The 23,478-nt window shown below is 44.0% G+C and overlaps 1 protein-coding gene across 2 annotated transcripts in view; it reads right to left on the bottom strand.

Annotated features, from left to right (window-relative positions):
- pnpla8 (patatin-like phospholipase domain containing 8) overlaps window positions 1–21,113 on the bottom strand; it is a 79,530-nt gene extending 58,417 nt beyond the window's left edge. The window contains exons 1-4 of one of the 2 annotated variants that reach the window (XM_086008647.1): window positions 20,175–21,113; window positions 18,741–18,887; window positions 11,994–12,143; window positions 3,962–4,113 (exon numbers count right to left, since the gene is read on the bottom strand). In XM_086008647.1, coding sequence (XP_085864773.1) covers window positions 3,962–4,113; window positions 11,994–12,143; window positions 18,741–18,887; window positions 20,175–21,008 — 1,283 coding nt within the window. In that variant the 5' untranslated portion in view covers window positions 21,009–21,113. The remainder of the gene's footprint in view (window positions 1–3,961; window positions 4,114–11,993; window positions 12,144–18,740; window positions 18,888–20,174) is intronic. The other variant, XM_086008648.1, reaches the window with a different exon arrangement.
- Window positions 21,114–23,478: the final 2,365 nt, after the last annotated feature.

Raw genomic sequence — 23,478 nt, 5'->3', positions numbered from 1 at the left:
TTGTTTGTTTCCTGCCTTGGGATATATGCTGTAATCTCATTGGTAGTTGATGTCATGTGATTTGTGGTGGCCATCTTAAATTCAGTTCTTTCCAGCCTTTAGTTGGGACTGGGTGTTGAAGATGTGCTACCGGATTTTTAAGTTAATAAAGCCTAGATTAGAAAGGCAAATCTATTCTTTATCTCACAATGATGGACTAAATGCTTAAGGAGCTGGATGACCACATGGGATCCACTTGGCCTCAAAGGAGTCTCGTACCCCAGTGGTCAGTCAGACTTCAGAAATTCACCCGTCAGCTCCCTGGGCTCAGTCTAACAGACAAAGTTCCGCAAGATCAGCTCCCAGGAATGCAGACCTTCCTGGAAAACTTGACAGAAAGACGACGGCATAAGCGAAGTTGACGCACAAAGAGGACATTCAGCCCATCAAGACTGCTCCATCCAGAATCCATGTATAATTATTCCATTGTGGATTTCACTCCCGCACCACCTAGGTGATCCCCTATTTTACATAACACTAAATTCCTTCCCCAACCTCCCCTGAAAAAACAAACATCAAGCTCCATAACCCTCAATCAGGCTTCTCAACAAATGACACATATCCATGCAAGATCAGAGAAGTGTGGAAGTGTAAATAAAATGGCCAACAATCTAGCTAGCAAAATGGCTTCGCAAAGGAATGAATTGCACAAAGTAATAATAGATGTTTTTAGTTTCGAAAAGGGAGTAAAAGAGGAATTTCAGCTTTGCTAAGTGCAAGCAAAGCAGAACTGGCAGTTTGCCAACTGAGGTAAGGAGGAAGAGGGACATCTGCACGTAGACCTGTGGTTTAGTATTAAGGAACAATAAAGGTCACGAGGGCTTAACTGCTAGGTAGAAGATTGAATCACTACAGGATATGGTTAACTAGCTATTGTACGGTATCCAATCACAATTCGGCACCTCAGAGGCATACGCTGCAGTGAGACAAGATAGGAGCTTGTGGTCCAGGTGGTTAGACTGGTAGGGATAAGAAGCGGAATTGAAAGAATAGGCTTGGTTTAATAATAGTTGTTTTGTTAAGAAATTAGTGTTGCTGAACCAATGATGTAATGGCCACGTGATTATCTGGAACTTGTTTACTCCAATGTATAAATATGAGCCTCTTGTAAACGTTCGTTGGAGTTGTAAGTATCAACCTTTGATTGTACTGCTCTCCCCTTGTACAAGTAAATAAAGGTATTGTTTGCCAGTTACCAGGCGTCTGAGTCTTGCTCGAACTTCGACAGAAGACATTTGGGATGGAAACAGGAACCTGTAAGGTTATAAATTATAGAAAATATCTATGCTTCATTTTTAAAAATTTAAATTGCAACAAGGCCAAGGTTCTGTTTTTTTTTAATAAATGGAATCCATGCCTGCTGTTTGTCAAATCTGATTTTGGCCTTTTAGCCCAACAGCCTGTAGGCTGCACACAAATATCTCTGCCTGTAGGAAATACATATCAAATATAAATTTAAAATGGCTTCTCTTGGCTGCTCTCTGGAAGAAATTTCTGTTGTCTTGTGGGTCTGTAGCGAATGGCAGGGGGTGGGGGCTAGAAAGAGAACAAGTGAAATGCGCAGACTTTTTTGGTGAATAGGTAGTAGCTTCAAAGGATTTCCCATAATTTATACTAAATTATTTTCTAACAGACCAAAACAGGTTTCATTAATTCCTCAGACCATGTAGGGAAAGTTGAGATAGAGCCAATAACTAGAACGGCTTTCCCATCAGGGAGGATCCTGCTAGGAAATTCGTTTTTTCAAAGTTATCACCTACGACATCATAGGCTATTTTTTTTGGTATAAAGGCCTTGAGATTCACTTCCTAATTCGCTTGTATCATGTATCCGAGTCACTACGGCAAGAATGAATTCCATGGAGCTAGTAGCGCCCATGTTACAAATTTCTAAGATAGCTGTTAAGACACTGAAAAAGGACTCGATAGAATTTTTTTTTTTTTTTTACAATTGCTTGATTATTTTGGCTGCAGAGCTTAAAGTATCAGAAAATCAAGCACTGTAATTCTATTTAATTAATTAGAGGCTTTGGGGAGTCATGAGGTGAGCCACCCGCCGCATAATACCTAGCTTCCGATCTGTTCTGGCAGTCACAACATTTATGTGGCTGATCCAATTGAGTTTCTGCTCAATGTTTTTTTTAATTTTTTTTTTAATATAATTTATTTGTTCATGGGATGTGGCCATCACTGGCAAGGCCAGCATTTATTGCCCATCCCTAATTGCCCTTGATAAGGTGGCAGCGAGCCGCTTTCTTGAACTGCTGCAGGCCGTGTGGTGAAGGTACTCCCACAGTGCTGTTCAGTAGGGAGTTCCAGGAGTTTGCCCCGCAGGATGCTGATGGTGGGAGTTTCAGCAATGGTAATGCTATTAAATGTCATTATATGCTACTGCTCTCAAGATTCTTCCTGTTGCTTACCTGAGCTCAGTTGCAATTAATTAGTTTTCAACTATTAATTCTTTTTGGACTGCTTTGTATTGTTTTGTTCTTCCCTTTCAACAAGAAGTCTTCTGTCTCTACCCCTCACTTGTATGCTCATTGGAGAATGCAACTTTTACTTGAGGGCTACCTGGAATCAGTATCAAGAACTGCTCGTCTCACACAACACAACCACCTACAGACTGAAAGGTCCTTCCGCTCTTGTAAAACAGGGGTAATATATCCACCTTAATGATGTGTTTTTAGCTTGCCTTTGTCTCACTGTGTTTGGAAGGATCTGGTTTAGCAGCACATTGCATTAATGTTCCAGTATAAACCTATTCAGGCTGGAACACTGTTCCTCCTACTGCTTCAAAATCAATATTGCAATCCCTTCCTCAGGCAGGGAGGAGCTGCTAGTAAACAGTTTCTAGTTGAAGTCACCTCCAGGGCTCAAAGCAGTGCAATTATTCCATTGGATCAGGGCGAGGAATAAACTGATCCCTCTCTTACAACTGTCTCGAGCTCTTGCAGCGTTTAAGCGGAATCGAGCCCTTGCAGCGTTTAAGCTGAAGTGTATGAAATGCTTCCCTGTAGGCATCTGCTGGATTATACCCACAGAAGAAAGCCCGAGAGACCAGCTGTTAATCAGAAAAAGAAGCCTTTGCCCCTAACCTCAAGTATGCAGTGAGTCTCTGCAGGTCTTATCTGTACCTGGGCTGAAGTTGTAAATGGAAGCAAATACTCATGTGGTTGTTGTAAATAAACTTTGCTCAATTGCTTTAAGAAAAGCTACTTTTGGTTAGTGTTCATTGTTTAGCAGGAGCTAAAATTCTGAACTTTTGAGTGAAACTGGCACCAATTCTATTGCGACCAAGTAGATCCCCCATCCTTTACACTCGGCCCCAGATATGTGACTTGAGAAGGGTCTTAGATGAGCACTCCTAATGCACCAATATGAATTTTTATACTTTTCATACCAGCACTCCATATGGTTTTTGAGAAAGATTGTCTGTTTGTGCTCAATTGCAGACACTTTGGACTACAAACCAGTAAGTGTGTTGAGGCTGTCCAGGCTATTTTAATGCAGGGCCTTTATAGGCATTTGTGGGAAACCATTATCCCATCACCGTGGGCTGGATTTGAATCTAGGTGCGAGTAAAATCGCAATGTACTAACAAACCTTCCTTCCCCCAGTGTATTAACAATATCATTACACAATGTTACAGGTTAAAATCAAAGTTATTTTACTGTAGGAAGGATCAAGGCAAAAGCTAAGCAGCACCAAACCCTTCAAAAAAACCAAGGGTGAGTGCAACATCAGTGTCACAGATAGGCCTCCAAGCAACCAACCAAAAGCAGCACTGGCACAAACCTTGGGAACTATTTGCCTGTTGGTCTGATGGTATGTTGTTTGGTGAAGATAATGAAGAGGGAGGGCTATCGTGATGCAATATTAAAAGCCGTACTTCAAACATTTATTAAAATCAGAAAAGTAATTACCTCGTTCCTCCTCCGTCAATAGCCAAGACTCTAATGCCACGTCCTTTGATAGGGTCTGCATATCCAATCAAAGCCAGAGTCTCCCTGACTGCATTCTGAAGGGTTTCATCACTTGCCTGCCTCAAACGCAACAAGCAAGGAATGAGCTTCTCCTGTTTATAAAAAAAAAAAATCATTTTTAAAAGCTCGACGTATTCATCACAGGATTTATAATGCATGTTTAATGGAATAAAAGTTAGTACAGCTAGCCATTCTTGCCAAAATAGAAATGAAATATCCATGAAAACACTCAGTGGAAAGGCAATAGTCACATATTTTGTACAACGCCCTGTAATTGTCCACAGCCAGCTCTCTGGTGCTTTTTAAGTACTCTTTTTGATGTGTTCTACAGGAAACTTTTATCCAGCACCGACAGGGCCAGCGTGGTGCCGGTTGATCAAAAAAGTCCGGATTACAGAGAGGTATACTTACTAAGGTACGAGAGCCCCGTACACGGCCACAGGTGCAGGAACCCCGGTTACACGGCCACAGATCCAGGAACCCCGGTTACATGGCCACTAATATACAGTAAAACTTACCTGAACCGACTCCTGAATTTTGCCGGTTAAGAGAGATTTCCGGCTATTTAGGTGCCGGTTACGAGAGATTTCCATACAAAGTGTAATAGCAGTACCGAGCGGCAAGCAATGTGTACTGCAATGGAATCTAGATTTTTTGCTGAATTAGGCATTTAAAAACTAGTTCCCGATTTTAACTGTGGGCCAGTTTTGGACGGGTTGAGCTGCGATAGGGTTGCAAAGGGGTGGAAAGTTTCCGGTAAATTTCCGGAAATTTTCCACGGGAAGTTTAGCTTGGGAATTTTGCCCAAAAAAGCATATGCTAGCATAATGTTTTTTTTTGTATTTCTTTCTTTTTTCCCCCCCACAGGTCCTCTCTTAAAATTACTAACAGAGATGGAATCTTAATTATTAAGGAATTTCTTAATCAATATATATTTATCTTCTTACTTGGCTTGTTTTAATAATTACAAGTTTTGTGTGTGACTGTGAACAAATGTGTCCTGATTGGTTGGATGAGCGATTAGCTCCCTCTATTGGTAATATTTGCATATCGAATTGTGATTGGCCTGCGGCCATCTGTAAGACTGCTATAGTTTTTTTTAAGATCCAGGTTAGGGGTCCTGAGGGAAGTCATTTTGTTTTCTGCTGATGTTGTGATGATGCAGTAAGTAAATCAGACTTTATACCAAATAAACCAGTTAATGCGCTATCAATTACTCAAAAGACTGAGGTTAAGCGAGTAACTAACAGGCTTTTATTAACAAGAGAATGAAGGTGTGCCTCAAGTGGTCGACCAGTCCAGAATACAGAGGGACTGTGGAGCAGTCACCTTTATACCTGGACTCGTGGGAGGAGTCAGCCGAGGCATGTACAGACATGTACACAGTGGAATACAAACACCCACACAGGCAGGTATAACAGTGGTTTACCACACCAGTTACTTGTTGAACTCTGTTGTCCTTCAATTTAAAATATACAAAATAATACACTATTGGTGATGTAGCGTCGTGTGTGTACAGGTCATGCTTCCATCACACGGAGCATCAGCAAAAGTGTACTCACCCTGTTGCAATCGTGCTGATCGACCGCAGTTCGACACAGAGATGAATGCCCTTTATTTCTCTGCATAGAACAATGCCACGTTTACCGTCGGATGTGTGGAAGCATTTTACCCCAGGCATTAAAGATGGAAAGACTGTGTACATGTGCAAACACTGTAGAAAGCCATATGTAAAGAATGCCACAAAGATGCAGCAGCATTTATCCAAATGCAACAACTTCACTCAAAGCTCACAGCAGTCAGCCCAGAGTTCCTCAGCTTCCATTCAAGATGATGATGGTTCTCATTCAGCATCAGGCTCCTTATCAGCAACTCCTGGCCCACTTGGAAGGTTCTTTGATACAATGGATAACCATAGCCAGAAGAATGCAGATGAGTGCCTTGCTCGAGCTGTATATGCAACAGGCTCACCCCTCATGCTCACAGCCAATGTGTACTGGAAGAGATTTTTCAATGTTATTCGCCCTGCATACTGTCCTCCCACCAGACATGCTTTGTCTACTTATTTGCTGGAGGCTGAGTATAACAGAGTCCAAGGAAAGCTCAAAGAAACGATAGCGATGGCAGACTGTGTTGCAGTTATCTCAGATGGGTGGTCAAATGTACGAGGGGAGGGCATCATAAACTACATCGTCTCCACTCCTCTCCCAGTGTTCAAGAGCACAGACACGAAGGACAACAGACACACAGGCACATACATTGCTGATGAGCTGAAAGCGGTCATCAACGATCTTGGATCACAAAAGGTCTTTGCAGTAGTTACTAACAATGCTGCGAATATGAAGGCTGCTTGGGCTCAAGTGGAGGAGGCCTACCCTCATATTACCTCTATTGGGTGCGCAGCTCATGGGCTTAACCTGCTCCTCAAGGACATCGTGGGTTTGAGAACCATGGAAGCACTGTACAAGAGAGCCAAGCAAGTTGTTAAGTATGTCAGGGGAAAACAGGTAGTTGCAGCAACCTACAACTCTAAGCAAACGACAAAGAACAAGAACACCACACTGAAGCTGCCCAACAACGCTAGATGGGGTGGTGTTGTCATAATGTACAACAGCCTTCTGGAGGGTAAGGAGTCGCTGCAAGAAATGGCAATATCCCAGTCTGGGGATATGGAAACCACCATCAAGAAAATACTGCTGGATGATGTGTTTTGGGAGAGAGTGGTTAGCAGCCTTAAACTCCTCTCACCAGTAGCATCTGCAATTGCTCAGATTGAAGGAGATGACGCTGTCTTGTCAGATGCTCTCAGTCTTTTTGCTGATTTAAAAGAACAAATCAGCATTGCCCTGCCCACATCCCAGCTGCTCAAAGCAGAGGAGAAGGCAATTGTTCAATTCATACAGACGCGTCAAGAATTTTGTGTCAAGCCGATTCATGCTGCAGCATACATGCTGGACCCAAAGCATGTTGGGAGACCAATACTTTCTGGAGAACAGATCAACAGCGCTTACAGTGTGATTTCTACCCTCTCACACCATCTCAATCTGGATGTGGGCAAAGTTCTGGGAAGTCTGGCAAAGTTCTCTACCAAGCAAGGTCTTTGGAATGGGGATGGGATATGGGAATCATGCAAGCATATCAGTGCACATACCTGGTGGAAGGGACTTTGTGCATCTGAGGCCCTGTCACCTATTGCATCAGTGATACTCCAAATCCCACCTTCATCAGCGGCCTCTGAACGAAACTGGTCACTTTTTGGGAATACGCATACAAAGGTGCGCAACAGGCTGACTAACAAGAGAGTGGAGAAACTGGTGGCTATCCGGGCGAACCTACAACTTATTGAGCCAGATACAGAAGTGTCCACCACACAGCTAGACAGTGACACAGAGGAGGAAATGGACACGTCAGAGCCAGAGTCAGAGAATCAGGAGGAGCAATGAGGAGTAGAAGACTCAGAAGACTCATGAGTAGAAGACTCAAAAGGGACAAAATAAGGACAAATTACAGGCTAAATAAGCTGACGCTCTTTTTATTTTATTTTAGATGGGTCTTTTTTGTGGGGGTTCAATAAAGTTCAAAATTATAACCTAAATAAAGTTTTGAAAGCCTGTTTTTATTTGTATGGAACAGTATGTCTATTTTGACGACAAAGATAATATAAGGGTCAGAGACAAAAACCATCAGTGTGCAAAAAAACTCAATTCCCATAAATTCCCATGGAAAGTTTCCTCTTTTAAAAATTCCCAGAATTTTGCAACCCTAAGCTGCGATGAGTTAGTTTTTTTTTTAACTCCCATACCTCATTTAAATCCCTCCACTGACTTCCCACCTGTTCTGGGTGGGAAGCATCCACTGAAGCCCACACTGCACCAGCTCACTAATGTTAAAAACAAAAGACAAGATAAATCAAGTTCTGTTCAGGTGACTGTGATCTTGTGTTTTAAAAGCTTGTTGACTGCACACTCAGTAGAGAACAGCAGATCAGGAGTGCTCAGTCTATTAGTACAAGGTCCAGAAAATTGCCCCCTCTTCTTGTCAGCGTTACAGATGTGTACATTATACTGCAATTAATACATAATGCCAATGAACTTTTCTTTAACTCCCTTGACCCCTGGAAATATCACCAGCAAAATCAAATCAGTCCAGTTTCAAAGGTGTGAACTGCAACCTAAGATTGACATTTTCATCATTCTGTTAGAAGGAGTAGACTTAATGCACCAAATGTTCTTTTCTTCTAGAATTCTTTACAATATCACCAGTTTATTTAACCCACTCGTACTTACTTAGCATCTTGGTAACAATACCTGGTCGGGGCCAGGGGGGAGCAGTCGTACTCAAGCCAAATACACTTGAACGTGTGCAACTCAATTCTTGTGTCACAGTCTGAATTCATCACCTTATATTATTCGGACCACTACCAGCAACAGTGGCAGATTTTACAGCCATCAGCACTGCAGCCTGGCATTACGCTCAAATGTTTTCTCAAGACAAGCCGCGATTTGGGAAGGACAAAATCTACAATTACTTGTATTGCTGGGCGATTTCAGTTCAGTTGAACAACCGATCCACAACCCTGCCATTATCCTTTACCAGAATCCTAGTGACAAGTTATAAATCGAGGTATGCAAACATTGTTAAGAATAGTATGCACAGTCATCTTTCCATTCAAAAATCCTACATCAACTGTGTCTATGGACTTTCCCATATTAACTGTGTCCACACCTTGACAATGCCTGTCTGTTCACATTTTTTTTTTATAAATAGGATTTTCCCCATTGTGACATCTCTGGGATGTGACAATCGAAGTGATGTGACAATCGAAGAACAGTTTAAGGTCTACCTGCAGTTCCACATTCTGGCCACCGAGTGACACTGTGGAGCAGTAGGGAGTCCTCTTCTCAGGACTGAATCTCATTCGTTGCCTTAATGGGTTTTTGTGTGAGTTGAGTAAATAGGCGAGATCTTCAGTTAAATTTTAAACTATATTTTAACTGCATAAATTATATTAACTTTGTTCATTCTCCCCTCTCCAAGTAATGTTTATCCCCCCCAGCCAAAATGTCTTGGCTCTTCTTCTGTGCGGCCTTAAGCCAGCCTCTCATTCTCACCCCAGCCCGAGATTCTTCACATCAGTTTGATTTTTTATTTCAATTCAAGTAATGTTTTACATTTCAATAACTATATCTATGTTATATTAATATTTTGTGTTTACATATTTTTAGATTTTGATGGCCCGATTACCACCGATTCTGGTCCTATTTCCTGCCCCCCCCCCCCCACGGTTTACTGGTCAACTCTTCAGCGGCCCGTTCACAGCACAGCAATGCCAATTCCTTGGCCAGTATTTGCCCGCTACTGCAGCTGTAAAATAAAATACTCTCCATCTGTTGTGGGCCCACACCGCTCTGCGATCCCACACCAACACTCTCACTCTTTTTCAGAGCCCTGCAGAGCAGCTACCTGGAACCTCTGCCTTTGCAACTGAATTGTCACCCTGCTCCCTCCAAAGCCCAACTCACTGACCCACCACCCCCAATTGTTGGAATTAAACATGTACCTCATCACCTGGAAGGACCCACCGATCGAACATTCAGGCCCTGGAGATGGGAAGTCCTGCAACTTCCCACACCCATTCCAGCCCTCCCGAGGGGGTCAGGCCCCGAGAGCACCTTCGAGCCCAGCCACCCCCTGCAATCCTCACCCATTGAAAATATATCGGGTCCTGGAGATGGGATTGCTTCCACCCTTCACTCACTCCCTATAATCCCCAGCAACCTGAAAGGCTATCAGGGTCCTTAAGATGGGTTAGCTACCACACCCCAGGCCCGGATGAAATGTATCCCAGGCTGTTAAGCGAAGCAAAAGAGGAAATAGCAGAGGCCCTGACCATCATTTTTCAATCCTCTCTGGCTTCAGGTGTGGTGCCGGAGGACTGCTAATGTGGTACCATTGTTTAAAAAGGGAGAAAAGGATAGACCGAGTAATTACAGGCCAGTCAGCCTAACCTCGGTGGTGGGAAAATTATTGGAAAGAATTCTGAAGGACAGGATAACTCTTCATTTAGAAAGACATGGATTAATCAAGGATAGTCAGCACAGATTTGTTAAGGGAAGGTCGTGTCTGACAAACTTGATTGAATTTTTTGAGGTAACAAGGAGGGTAGATGAGGGTAGTGCATTCGATGTAGTGTATATGGACTTTAGCAAGGCTTTTGATAAGGTTCCACATGGCAGACTGGTCACGAAGTTAAAAGCCCATGGGATCCAGGGCAAAGTGTCAAGTTGGATTCAAAACTGGATTGGAGACAGGAAGCAGATGGCTGATGGGTGTTTTTGTGACTGGAAGGCTGTTTCCAGTGGGGTTCCGCAGGGCTCAGTACTGGGTCCCTTGTTTTTTGTGGTATATATCAATGATCTAGACTTGAATATAGGGGGTATGATTAAGAAGTTTGCAGATGATTCTAAAATCAGCTGTGTGGTCGATACTGAAGAAGGAAGCTGTAGACTGCAGGAAGATATCAATAAATTGGTCAGGTGGGCAGAACAGTGGCAAATGGAATTCAATCCGGGTAAGTGTGAGGTAATGCATTTGGGGAGGGCTAACAAGGAAAGGGTATACACATTAAAGGGTAGGACACTGAGTAGTGTAGAGGAACAAAGGGACCTTGGAGTGCATGTCCACAGATCCCTGAAGGTAGCAGGCCAGGTAGATAAGGTGGTTAAGAAGGCATACAGAATGCTTGCCTTTATTAGCCGTGACATAGAATACAAGAGTAGGGGGGTTATGATTCAACTGTATAAAACACTAGTTAGGCCTCAGCTAGAGTACTGCGTGCAGTTCTGGTCACCACATTACAGGAAAGATGTGATTGCACTAGCGAGGGTACAGAGGAGATTTACAAGGATGTTGCTGGGAGTAGAGAATCTTAGCTATGAGGAAAGACTCGATAGGCTGGGTTTGTTTTCCTTGGAACAGAGGAGGCTGAGGGGAGACCTTATTGAGGTGTATAAAATAATGAGGGGCCTAGATAAAGTGGATAGAAAGGACCTATTTCCCTTAGCAGAGGGGTCAAAAACCAGGGGGCACAGATTTAAAGTAATTGGTGGAAGGTTTAGAGGAGATTTGAGGGGAAATTTCTTCACCCAGAGGGTTGTGGGGGTCTGGAACTCACTGCCTGAAAGGGTGGTAGAGGCAGGAACCCTAACCACATTTAAAAAGTACTAGGATGTGCACTTGGGATGCTCTAACCTGCAGGGCTACGGACCAAGAGCTGGGAAGTGGGATTAGGCTGGAGAGCTCTTTGTTGGCCGGCGCGGACACGATGGGCCGAAATAACCTCCTTCCGTGCTGTAACTTTCTATGATTCTACCTCACTCATCCGCTGCAACCCCCACCCATTGAAAAGATATCAAAGTTCTTGAGAGGGGATTGCTTCCACCCCCACTCACTCCCTATAATCCCCACCCATTGAAAGGATATCAGGGTTCTTGAGACGCGATTGCTTCCATCCCCTCTCACCAAAACTCCTCCCACCCCTACACCCCATCCCATCCCTCTTTACCTGGATCCAACTATCTCTCTACACCCTCTAAGCAATGTTCACTCTAAGGTGTGCGGCCGAGCACCAATAGCAAGGTCCCGCACAGGCCGCTCACCAGCTGCTGCCGCTGCATTACGCGGCTGCACAACAAATATAAATGGACCGCACCAAAAGAAAAATTGAGAGAGAACATTGCCTCTAACCCTGCTTGAGCTAAATACAGTACTTGGTCTTGACATCCCAAATGCAATGCCATAGGAGAGCAACCTCAACTTGTTTTACAACGCTAGGAAATCGCTTCAAGTTCGACCCTTGTCTGGTGTGTAGTGGAGCAGAGCAGCAAGGTTGGGGGGAGTTGTAAACAACGCAAATTTCAACAAATTCACTCTTAGAAAAATAAATAGATAAGAACTTCAGTCTCTCATTTACCTTGACAGCCACAGCCCTGGTTTCAGGAAACTCCAGAAGGTGGTAACTCAGCTCTTCTACTCGATGAATGTAGACCCTGACATCAGAGGCTCTGTGCAGTGCCTGTACCAGAGCTCTTGTCCGGTTATCCACACTGAACTTAGCGATGATCTAGGCAAAGAACAGTGATAATGCTGTGATACAAGAAATAAAAACTTTGCTCCGTGTCTTCGCAATTCCTTTGGACTTGGGACAGATGCGGCTTTCCCCCAGGGGTGACTTTTTTTTGGAGAAAGCCCCATGATACAGACTAACCAAGACTTCCAAGAAGAATTTGACTAAGTTCTATATTGTTACTCAAGTTAAAAGGTTGGAAATTCATAGCGTAATCTAGGAAAGGATAAGAAATTCGCAGAGTGATAGGAAGCAGCGGATACATATTCAGGAACTAACGGTGGGGCGAGTGTCAATTTGTACTGTGTGGAGTAGCCTAGGTATTGGTGTTGGAGGCCTTACTACTTCCAATCCAGAACAACTTGCATTCAGAAGCTTAATGTGAATAGATCAAATTTGTAGACACTACCAAACTAGAAGGGACAGCTGAAGATGTAACCAGGGTCCTACAAAATGAGTTAGGCAAGTGGGTAGACCAATAGCAGATAGAATTTAATATGGAGAAGTATAAAGTATTGCATATAGGATGAAAAAAAAGGCATCATACTTACTCCATGAAGAGTGCTGAAATAGCTTAGGGGGAAAATGAACGATCTGGGGGTATTAGTAGACTTAGTAAGCAATAGAATGCTGAACCAAAAGACAGAACAGTAGAGTACAAGTCACCATACACAAGGAATCCAAATCCATGAGGGGGTACAAAGAGAAAAGTCACAGATCTCAAGTGTCAAAGGACTGCTTTCTGAGGCTTTATCAAGCGGACCCAAGAATCCCATGGCATGACTGGAAGAGGAGCAGGGCAGCTCTTCCAATGTCCTGGCAATGACAGGCCCATCAAGCTATCCTCAATAATGGGTAAAGTAATGAAATTTATTCTAAGGGGCAGGCTAGAGGAGTACCTGTATAGCAGTAAGAGAAATGGCCAGCATGGATCTAGTCAAGGATCTCCTTGACTACTTTGAGGATGTTGCAGACAAAGTGGTTAATGCGACTCTCCAAGATGTAGCTTTTCTTGGACAGATTGGATGAGAAATTTATTTTAAAAATAAACTGTAGTGATGAGGTAAAATATGAGAATAAAATGGTAGAGTGCCATGGAGGCCAGATCCTTGCGCCCAATTTGCTGTTCCATATTAATGACCTAGATACAAGAACTAAATATGAGCTTGTTAAATTGGCCCTAGAGTGGAAGGCACAGGAGACAACAGAAGATTTGGGTCGGGTATGGATTTGGGCAACATGGCAAGTGTAATTTTACACTAATTGTAAGGTATCGCTGTATGGCCAAAAATGTTACACAAGTATACAATGCATGGGATTGAATTGGCAGAGGGATTTAGAAAGAAACCTGGGAGTGATACTTCATCTCCCAATGTCTGGTCAATGTGTTGTTGCACTTAAAGTGAATAGCCTTGGGGAAGGTGTAGAGATTTACAAAAATGGTACCAGCGATGAGGGACTTAATTTACAAGGAGAGAAGCTGGGATTGTTCTCCTTAGAACAGAAAAGTTTAAAGGGAGATTTAATAGAGGTGTTCAAAATTATGAGGGGTTTTGATAGATTAAATAAGGAGAAACTGTTTCCACTGGTGGGTGGGTCGGTAACCAGAGGACACAGATTTAAGATAATTGGCAAAAGAACCAGAGGGGAGATGAGGGAATAAAAATTACGCAGCAAGTTGTCTGGAATGCGCTGCCTGAAAGGGCGGTGGAAGTCGATTCAATAGTAACTTTCAAAAAGGGAATTGATATACATTTGAAAAGGAAAAAAACTGCAGGAATATGGGGAAAGAGCAGGGGAGTGGGACTAATTGGGAAGCTCTTTCAAAAGAGCCAGCAAAGACACGATGGGCCGAATGGTCTCCTGTGCTGTAAGATTCCATCATTCTAACATTTATCCCTCAACGGGTCATTTCTCTCATTACTGGGCCTTACTGTGCACAAAGCGGTTTCCGTGTTTGCCTACACAATGGTGACTGTGCTTCAAAAGTAATTCCTCAGTTGGGAAGCACGAAAGGCGGTATACAGGAAACTTTTCACAGTGTATTGGCTTGGAACCTGCAGAACTATTGAGCCAACCAGGTGTACGCTTGTATTTTTTCCCCAGTTGTGCATCACCATGTACAGCAGGCACCTCAAAGCACTGGAGAGGTACCACCAATGCTGCCTCCGATAGATCCTGCAAATTCATTGGCAGGATAGGCGCACCAACGTCAGTGTTCTTGCTCAGGCCAACATCCCCAGCATCGAAGCTTTGACCACGCTCAATCAGCTCTGATGGACAGGTCACATCGTCCGCATGCCCGATACGAGACTCCCAAAACAAGCGCTCTATTCGGAGCTCCGGCACGGCAAGGGAACCCCAGGCGGGCAGCCTCAAAGCCTCCTTGAAAAAGTGAAACATCCCCACCGACATCTGGGAATCCCTGGCCCAAGACCGCACAAAGTGGAAGAGAAGCATCCGGGAAGGCGCCGAACACCTAGAGTCTCTTCGCCGGGAGCGAGCGGAAGCCAAGCGTAGGCAGCGCAAGGAGCGCACGTCGGAGCAGCAGAGAGCAGCGAGGAGGAGCCCGGCTTAAAAACCGGCGGCAGTTGCGAGGCCCGACCACTCGGAGCAGCAGAGAGCAGCGAGGAGGAGCCCGGCTTAAAACCCGGCGGCAGTTGCGAGGCCCGACCACTCGGAGCAGCAGAGAGCAGCGAGGAGGAGCCCGGCTTAAAAACCGGCGGCAGTTGCGAGGCCCGACCACTCGGAGCAGCAGAGAGCAGCGAGGAGGAGCCCGGCTTAAAAACCGGCGGCAGTTGCGAGGCGTACCAAATCAACAGCAGAGGAGAGGGGTAAATAGTAATCAGTGTGTGACGTCACCAGGGAGCAGCTGGTGCAGTCGGGAGAGCAGGAGGCCAGTAACTCTTATATAGGTGGAGCTGTTGCTAAACCCGAAACACTACAGTGTAGTGTCTCCCACCCTTCCACCTCCTCTAACCTTTTAGGGGTTAGGGGAAGTTGAAAAGGTAGGTTCAATTTATTTTATTTCAGGAGCCTAACCTAGGTGGAAAAGGTTCCAGGACAGGAGGCGGCAGTGAAAATACAACACCAGAAAACAGGTAGGTGACTGGTTGGTGAGTACTTTCACAAACTTATTCTAAGTAGAATTCAATAATTAAGCTAAATCGTAGTAAATAAAAAGGTATTGTAAGGGTTAAGTCATGGAAGGGCAGCTCGGACCCGTGTCATGCTCCTCCTGTGCCATGTGGGAAATCAGGGACACTGTCCCTGACAACTATGTGTGCAGGAAGTGTGTCCAGCTGCAGCTCCTAGCGGACCGCATGGCGGCGCTGGAGCTGCGAATGGACTCACTCTGGAGCATACGCGATGCTGAGGATGTTGTGGATAGCACATTCAGTGAGTTGGTCACACCGCAGGTAAAGGCTAGCTCAGACAGTAAATGGGTGACCAAAAGGCAGGGTAAAGGCAGGAAGGTAGTGCAGGAGTCACCTGCGGTCATCTCCCTCCAAAACAGGTTTACCGTTTTGGGTACTGTTGGGGGAGATGACTTATCAGGGGAAGGCACCAGCAGCCAGGTCCAGGGCACCATGACTGGCTCTGCTGCACAGAAGGGCGGGAAAAAGAGGGATAGGGCTATAGTGATAGGGGATTCAATTGTAAGGGGGATAGATAGGAGTTTCTGTGGCCGAGACCGAGACTCCAAGATGGTATGTTGCCTCCCTGGTGCAAGGGTCAAGGATGTCTCGGAGCGGGTGCAGAGCATTCTGAAGGGGGAGGGGGATCAGCCAGTTGTCGTGGTACATGTAGGTACCAACGATGTAGGTAAAAAGAGGGAGGAGGTCCTACAAGCTGAATTTAGGGAGTTAGGTGCTAAATTGAAAAGTAGGACCTCAAAGGTAGTAATCTCTGGATTGCTACCAGTGCCACGAGCTAATAAGTTTAGAGAGAGTAAGATAGATAAGCTAAATACGTGGCTTGAGCAGTGGTGCAAGGGAGAGGGATTTAAATTCCTGAGGCATTGGAACCAGTTCTTGGGGAGGAGTGACCTGTACCAAGGGGACGGTCTACACCTGAACTGTGAGGGAGCCGATGTCCTCGGGGTAATATTTTCTAGGGCGGTTCGGGAGGATTTAAACTAATTTGGCAGGGGGATGGGAACCTAGGTAGTGGAAAAGAGGGAAGTCATATGAAGTCAGAAATAGATGGTAGAAAGGTGAGAAGCAATAAGCAAAGGAGAGAAACACAAAGGGCCAAACTAATTCATAATGAGAGTGTGAAAAAAGCAAGCCTGAAGGCTTTGTATCTTAATGCTAGAAGCATTAGGAACAAGGTGGATGAATTAGTTGTGGAAATAGAGGTAAACAAGTATGATTTGATTGGGATTACAGAAACGTGGCTGCAGGGTGGGCAAGGCTGGGAACTTAACATCCAGGGATATACAATATTTAGGAAGGATCGGCAAAAAGGTAGGGGAGGTGGGGTAGCATTGCTGGTAAAGGAGGGGATTAATGCAATGGAAAGGAAGGATATTAACTCGGATGAAACGGAATCTGTATGGGTAGAAATGAGAAATAGCAAGGGGAGGAAAACGTTAGTGGGTGTGATATATAGGCCTCCAAATAGTAATATGGAGGTGAGGGAAGGCATAAAAAGGGAAATTAGAGAAGCGTGCGATAAGAGCACAGCTGTCATCATGGGTGACTTTAATTTACATATTGATTGGACTACCCAAATTAGTAAAAATTCTGAGGAGGAGGAATTCCTGGAATGTTTTCGGGACGGTTATCTGGACCAATATGTCGAGGAGCCGACTCGAGATCAGGCCATTTTAGACTGGGTATTGTGCAATGAGAAGGGACTTATCAGCAATCTTCTTGTACGAGGCCCCTTGGGTCAGAGCGATCATAATATGATCGAGCTCTCAGTCGAGATGGAGAGTGAGGAAATTGAATCAGAGACTAAGGTCCAGATCTTAAATAAAGGGAATTACGAGGGTATGAGACGGGAATTGGGTAAGATTGATTGGGTGGTGTTTCTGGGGGGATTGACAGTGGATAGACAATGGCAAGCATTCAAAGATAGAATGGAAGAATTCCAGAACATGTTTATACCGGTTTGGCATAAAAATAAACCTAAAAAGGTGACTCAACCGTGGATAACGAGGGAAATTAGGGACAGCATAAAATCAAAAAAAAGGGCATATCAACTGGCAAAAAAAAGCACCAGACCGGAAGATTGGGGGCAGTACAGGATACAGCAAAAGAGGACAAAGGGATTAATCAGGAAGGGGAAAATAGAATACGAAAGTAAACTTGCAGCAAACATAAAGACAGACTGCAAAAGCTTTTATCGGTATATCAGGAGGAAAAGACTGGTAAAATCCCAAGTCGGTCCCTTGCAGTCCGATTCGGGAGAATATATAATGGAGAATAAGGAAATGGCAGACCAATTAAACTCATACTTTGGTTCTGTATTCACAAAGGAGGACACAAATAACCTCCCAGGAATATCGGCAAACATAGGGACTAATGAGAGGGAGGAGCTGACAGAAATTAGTATCTCTAGGGATATGGTGTTGGGTAAGTTGAGGGGACTGAAGGCCGACAAATCCCCAGGGCCTGATAAACTACATCCTAGGGTACTTAAGGAGGTGGCCCTGGAGATAGCAGATGCTCTAAGGATCATCTTCCGGAACTCCATTGACTCGGGAACAGTACCCGTGGATTGGAGGGTAGCTAATGTTACCCCAATATTTAAAAAGGGGGGTAGAGAGAAAGCAGGGAATTATAGACCAGTAAGCCTTACATCGGTTGTGGGCAAAATGCTAGAGTCCATTATTAAGGATAAAATAGCGGAGCACTTGACAAATGGGGAAAGGATCGGACAGAGTCAACATGGATTTACAAAGGGTAAATCGTGTTTGACTAATCTGCTGGAATTTTTTGAGGAAGTAACTGGTAAAATAGATGGGGGAGAGCCAGTGGATGTGGTGTACCTTGACTTCCAGAAAGCCTTCGATAAGGTTCCACACAAAAGATTATCATGCAAAATTAAGGCTCATGGAATTGGGGGCAAAGTATTAACGTGGATAGAGAACTGGCTGGCGGATAGAAAACAGAGAGTTGGAATAAACGGCTCGTTTTCGGAGTGGCAGGCAGTGACCAGCGGGGTGCCGCAAGGATCTGTCCTGGGACCCCAGCTGTTCACAATATATATAAATGATCTGGATCAGGGAATTGGATGCAATATTTCCAAATTCGCTGACGACACTAAACTAGGAGGAGGGGTGGGCTCTGATGAGGATGTCAGGAGGCTACAGTGCGATTTGGACAGGTTGGGGGAATGGGCGGATACGTGGCAGATGCACTATAATGTGGATAAATGCGAGGTTATCCACTTTGGGGGTAAAAACAGGAGGGTAGATTATTATCTAAATGGCAATAGATTGGGAGATGGGGAAGTGCAGAGGGACCTGGGTGTTCTTGTGCACCAGTCACTGAAGGAGAGCATGCAGGTGCAACAGGCGATTAAGAAGGCAAATGGTATGTTGGCCTTCATATCAAGGGGGTTCGAGTATAGGAATAGGGATACCTTACTACAGCTGTACAAGGTGCTGGTGAGACCGCATCTGGAGTATTGTGTACAGTTTTGGTCGCCCCATCTGCGGAAGGATGTTCTTGCCATGGAAAGAGTGCAACGGCGATTCACCAGGCTGATACCTGGAATGGCGGGAATGACCTACGAAGAGAGATTAAATAGTTTGGGCTTGTACTCACTGGAGTTTAGAAGATTGAGAGGGGATCTCATCGAAACATATAAAATTATGGCAGGCCTGGACAGGCTGAATTCAGAGAGAATGTTTCCAATGGCCGGGGAGCACAGAACCAGGGGCCACAGTCTAAAAATAGCGGGCAAATCATTTAGAACAGAGATGAGGAAGAATTTCTTCACTCAAAGAGTGGTGAGCCTGTGGAATTCCCTGCCACAGAGGGCTGTGAAGGCTAATTCAATAAATATTTTCAAGAGAGAATTGGATATATTTCTGAAGGCTAAGGGGATTAAGGGTTACGGAGAAAAGGCGGGGACGGGGTACTGAACTGGTAAGATCAGCTATGATCTCAGACGAAGATCAGCCATGATCTCATTGAATGGCGGAGCAGGCTCGAAGGGCCGAATGGCCTACTCCTGTTCCTATCTCTATGTTTCTATGTTTCAACCCAAGCACCCCACCCACCCGCCCCTTCAACCACCGTCTGCCCCACCTGTGACAGAGACTGTAGGTCCCGCATTGGACTCATCAGTCACCTGAGAACTCATTTTTAATGTGGAAGCAAGTCATCTTCGGTTCCAAGGGACTGCCTAAGGAAGAGATTGGTTCAGATTTTCAACACACTGATGTGGAAGCTTCTTCCATACTGAAGCTAGCCCATCTCAAATTTCTGTATTTTGACCATTAGAAAATGATTACTGTGGTTCATTTAATCCAATTAACAACCAAGTTATAGTACAGGTGCTTCACAGCTTTGATAATTATCTAAGTATTTAATTTATGCCATTTGCAATGATTAAATATTTTTTTTAGGCCTCTGACCCAGTCTGGCAAAATTCTGAAGCAAACTGAATAATCCAGTGCTTTTTGATGCGCAGTTTTCATAGCACAGTCACCATTCTTGTGTAGGCAAACACGGCAACCAGTCTGTGCACAGCAAGGTCCTACAAACAGTAAAGAGAGAAATGACAATGGTCGGCCATTTAGGACGGCGATGAGGAGAAATTTCTTCACTCGGCCGGGGGGGGTTCTGAAAGGTCATCGACCTGAAATGTTAAGTGTGTTTCTCTCTCCACAGATGCTGCCTGACCTGCTCAGTATTTCCAGCATTTTCTGTTTTTATTTCAGATTTCCAGCATCTGCAGTATTTTGCTTCGTTGTAGGAAAGGGAGGACAACCTTTACTCTTTGTCAATTTGCCCAAGAGAAAAAGATACCATTTTGTATGGATGCAGCGAAACAACTTCACAATGTTACCTTTTCTCGCTGAAGAGTTAGGTGTTTGACTTTATCATCCACTGACTTGGCTTCTTTGGCAATAGTTTGCTCAACGTCTTTGCCTGTGGTTACACCCTTCCGCTTTTTATTCTTGTCTTCGGCATTCTCTTTCGTTTCAATTCGCAGCTTGGGAACAAAGCTGCCAAAGCAGGTATCCACAAATGCTTGGACACTGTTTGTTGGGTATGAAAGCAAGTTAGCAAAACTCTTTTTTGTAGATGGAGTTGGAGGAGATCTGCCAGGTGCAGCAGTATGGGCGTTGCAAGTATTCAAACCATCAATTTTTTGTTCATCTGCTCCATTTACTTTTGATTTAAAAGATGCTATCCACGTGGGATCTGTCTCAGCCCGTTTTGGGTCACACGAAGGTAATTTATTGCCCTTTTCTATATCCATTTGCCCAGAGTTTCCAAAATAACTGTTGATATGGTTTGCCACAAAGTTATACGTTTCGCCGAAATTTGTAGTAATATAGCTGGCATGGAAAAGATTTGCTCTTCCATCACTCTCTTGATCAACTGCACGATTACTGGGTGGCTTCTTGTTAGAATTATCTGCAGGTTCGGAGCCAGTAGCTGAGGTGGAAAATGAGTGGATGGTATTTTCTAATGTCTGGTTCAGATCCAGAACTTTACCAGACTTGGAGGCGGTTAGTTTCCTTGACCTTTCACATGGCACCCCTATCTCGGTTTCTGAATCTTTCGCCGAAATGCTTAGGCTGGGCTTCAATCGTACAAGTTTTCCAATGAGCTCGGTGTGAGTGCCACTGACGGCTTTCGATACAGAGTCTAAAGTGCTCTTGATTCGCGACATGCGACGCCTCAGAGGTGTTGTTCCCTTTGGAGGGGAGGTACTCTGTTGCACAATGCAGGTATACAAAATAAATGCGGGCTTCTTCAAGTAAGCAGGATCACCAATAAATACTGCTCCTCTTCGGGTCCATTTGCAGTGAATGTGCGTGAGGATTTCTTGGGTCCTTTTACTGGACGGTTTCCTGCTTCGAAAAAGTGGTCCAGAAAGAGTGAAATAATCTATTTGTAAAGTAATTCTCAATGGCACAGTCCTCTTGGATGATAACTTAACCGAAAGTTTTTGCACGGTTTAGAATATACAGATAGGCATCAAGAATCAAACTCAGACATAACTGGGAGGGTGGCGCTGCTTCACGGACTCCACTATGATCCTTCGCTTTGTACGTCACCTGGTCTCCCGCTCGGTTTCTGAAAAATAAAACAAAAATCAAGTGTGGATTTTTTTTTTTTTTTTTTTTTTAAAAAGTCCAGACTGATCTCAATAAAATAGCTTTAACAAAGTGCAAATCTGCTCGGTTACTGGGACAAATTTAAATCACCAAAAGAATCAAAAACCATGGATCGCTGTTGTCAGGTTACGTTGTTACAGGGAATACAATGTGCAAGTTTAGATTTCAGCGTTATTAGTGTGTTGGTACCAATAGTTTAAAGGGGGGGGGGGGGAAATCTCAGGTCCATACATTTTCATATTGTAAAGACACTCAGTGAATCACCTCAAAATGCTCTCACCACTAGTGCCAGGTCTGCATCCAGAGATACTTGAACTTTGTGCCATATATCTGTGGCTCAAAGTATTTCCTCCAGACACAACCAAAGATTGGAAAGACAAGATCTGTAATGTGACTGTCTGGTCTCATTTACAGTTATATGACAATTACACACTCGGTATTCTGCTTCACTGAAATTGTAGTGACAATGCAGATATTTCCTTACTTGCCAGTACATTAGATTGAAAGTGGTTGCTGGCCACCACTTTCCCCTCTCAGCGCATCGATATTTGTCCTCAACTCTCGAGACATGTGGTCTACTTACAAAAGCCAATTGTGTTTTACACGTGGAGGACTGGTGATTTTCTTTGTGTGGAAGAATGTAATTCAATGTAATCATTCTTGAGAACAATCATTAGTTGATGATTGGTCACTGAAGAAGCTAGAGAGTTGAAGTGCTTTTTATGATGAGGTGTACCAGTTGGCTGGTGATAGTAAATTAAGTTAAGGAAAGATTTTGAGTGGCCATTACCACCAGTCAGCTTTTTCTTTGCGTACGCAAATGTGTTTGGTTATGGCCCAGATTGCTCACTGATTGACAGCCACCACACTTTGTTTTTAATGTTCCAGCTACTCAAAGAAATATAATTTAGGCTGAGTTTTCTTTCAATTTATGGACATAACAGCAACTTACAAAATTAATGTAGAAAAACATCCCAAGGCTTACTTCCATCTTCAATGTACAAACCTGCATCTTGTACCATTGCAGATGGTCCAGAATGTAATCAGTGCTGTCACTAAGATTTCAGTCAGCATATACTGGATATATCATACCTCCACTTGAACTGTGAATACCATCCAGCAATAGAAATAAAGATTCTGTGACTTAAGGCTGCGTAGTTTGTCTAGAGATAGCACTTTGAGCATTCTTAACTCTGCCGGTGAAGGAGAGATAAGCGATGAGACAAACATTAGAGATCTTTCACTGATGGGGAGAAGCTTGGTGACAAATTAAGAGCACCAGAACATTTAAGCATATGTCTACCAATACACTAAATAAAGCTGGTGACACCAATCTAAGCCCCTTTTTTGTCTGCACTGAGATCATGCATTTTGCTCTCCACATCCCAGATGCTGGATGGGATGACAACAACTGAGCCATGGTACAGAAGAAAAATTGCAATTGATAGAAATCTGAATATAATGAGACCAGAAAATGCTGGTAACACAGAGCAGGTCAATCAGCAGTGCAATTTGGGACCCCTACTGATGAAAAGAACCAAGTGTAAACCAGTCTTTGTCTTTCCAGATATGGACTAACCATTTCCAGCATTACTCATATGGTCTTTGAATACTTTGAGCACAGTGACATCAAATGACAAAAAAGAATTCTTCAGAGGAAGAGAACAAAAACTGCATTAATGTCTGCAAAATAATAAATGTTTAGGGATGAGTTACAAAAAAATGTTTTTCTTTCCTCCCTTCCCTCCAAGTTCAAGTTTTCCTCTTGTGACTGCTGCTGGGTTACAGTTTCACGAGCACCAGGCACCCTCAGAAAACACTCTCAAATAGTGATCCTACATTGAGTGATGGCAGGATACCCAGCCACAATGGGCATCACAGCCAAGCCTGATACCATCCTCACCGGATATCCATATACTTATCAAAAGGTGCCCCTGGAGAGCAAACAGGCACAGGAACCCTGGCTGACCTCTCCACAACTCGCGGCCGAGGGGAACCAAGAGCAATTCTTGTGCCCCAACT

This window comes from Somniosus microcephalus, chromosome 16 (genome assembly GCF_052327205.1).
Source record: "Somniosus microcephalus isolate GS21.2 chromosome 16, FLI_Smic_1.0, whole genome shotgun sequence".
In the NCBI taxonomy this organism is placed as follows: Eukaryota; Metazoa; Chordata; class Chondrichthyes; order Squaliformes; family Somniosidae; genus Somniosus; species Somniosus microcephalus.
This window is presented reverse-complemented; position numbering and strand designations above follow the sequence as displayed.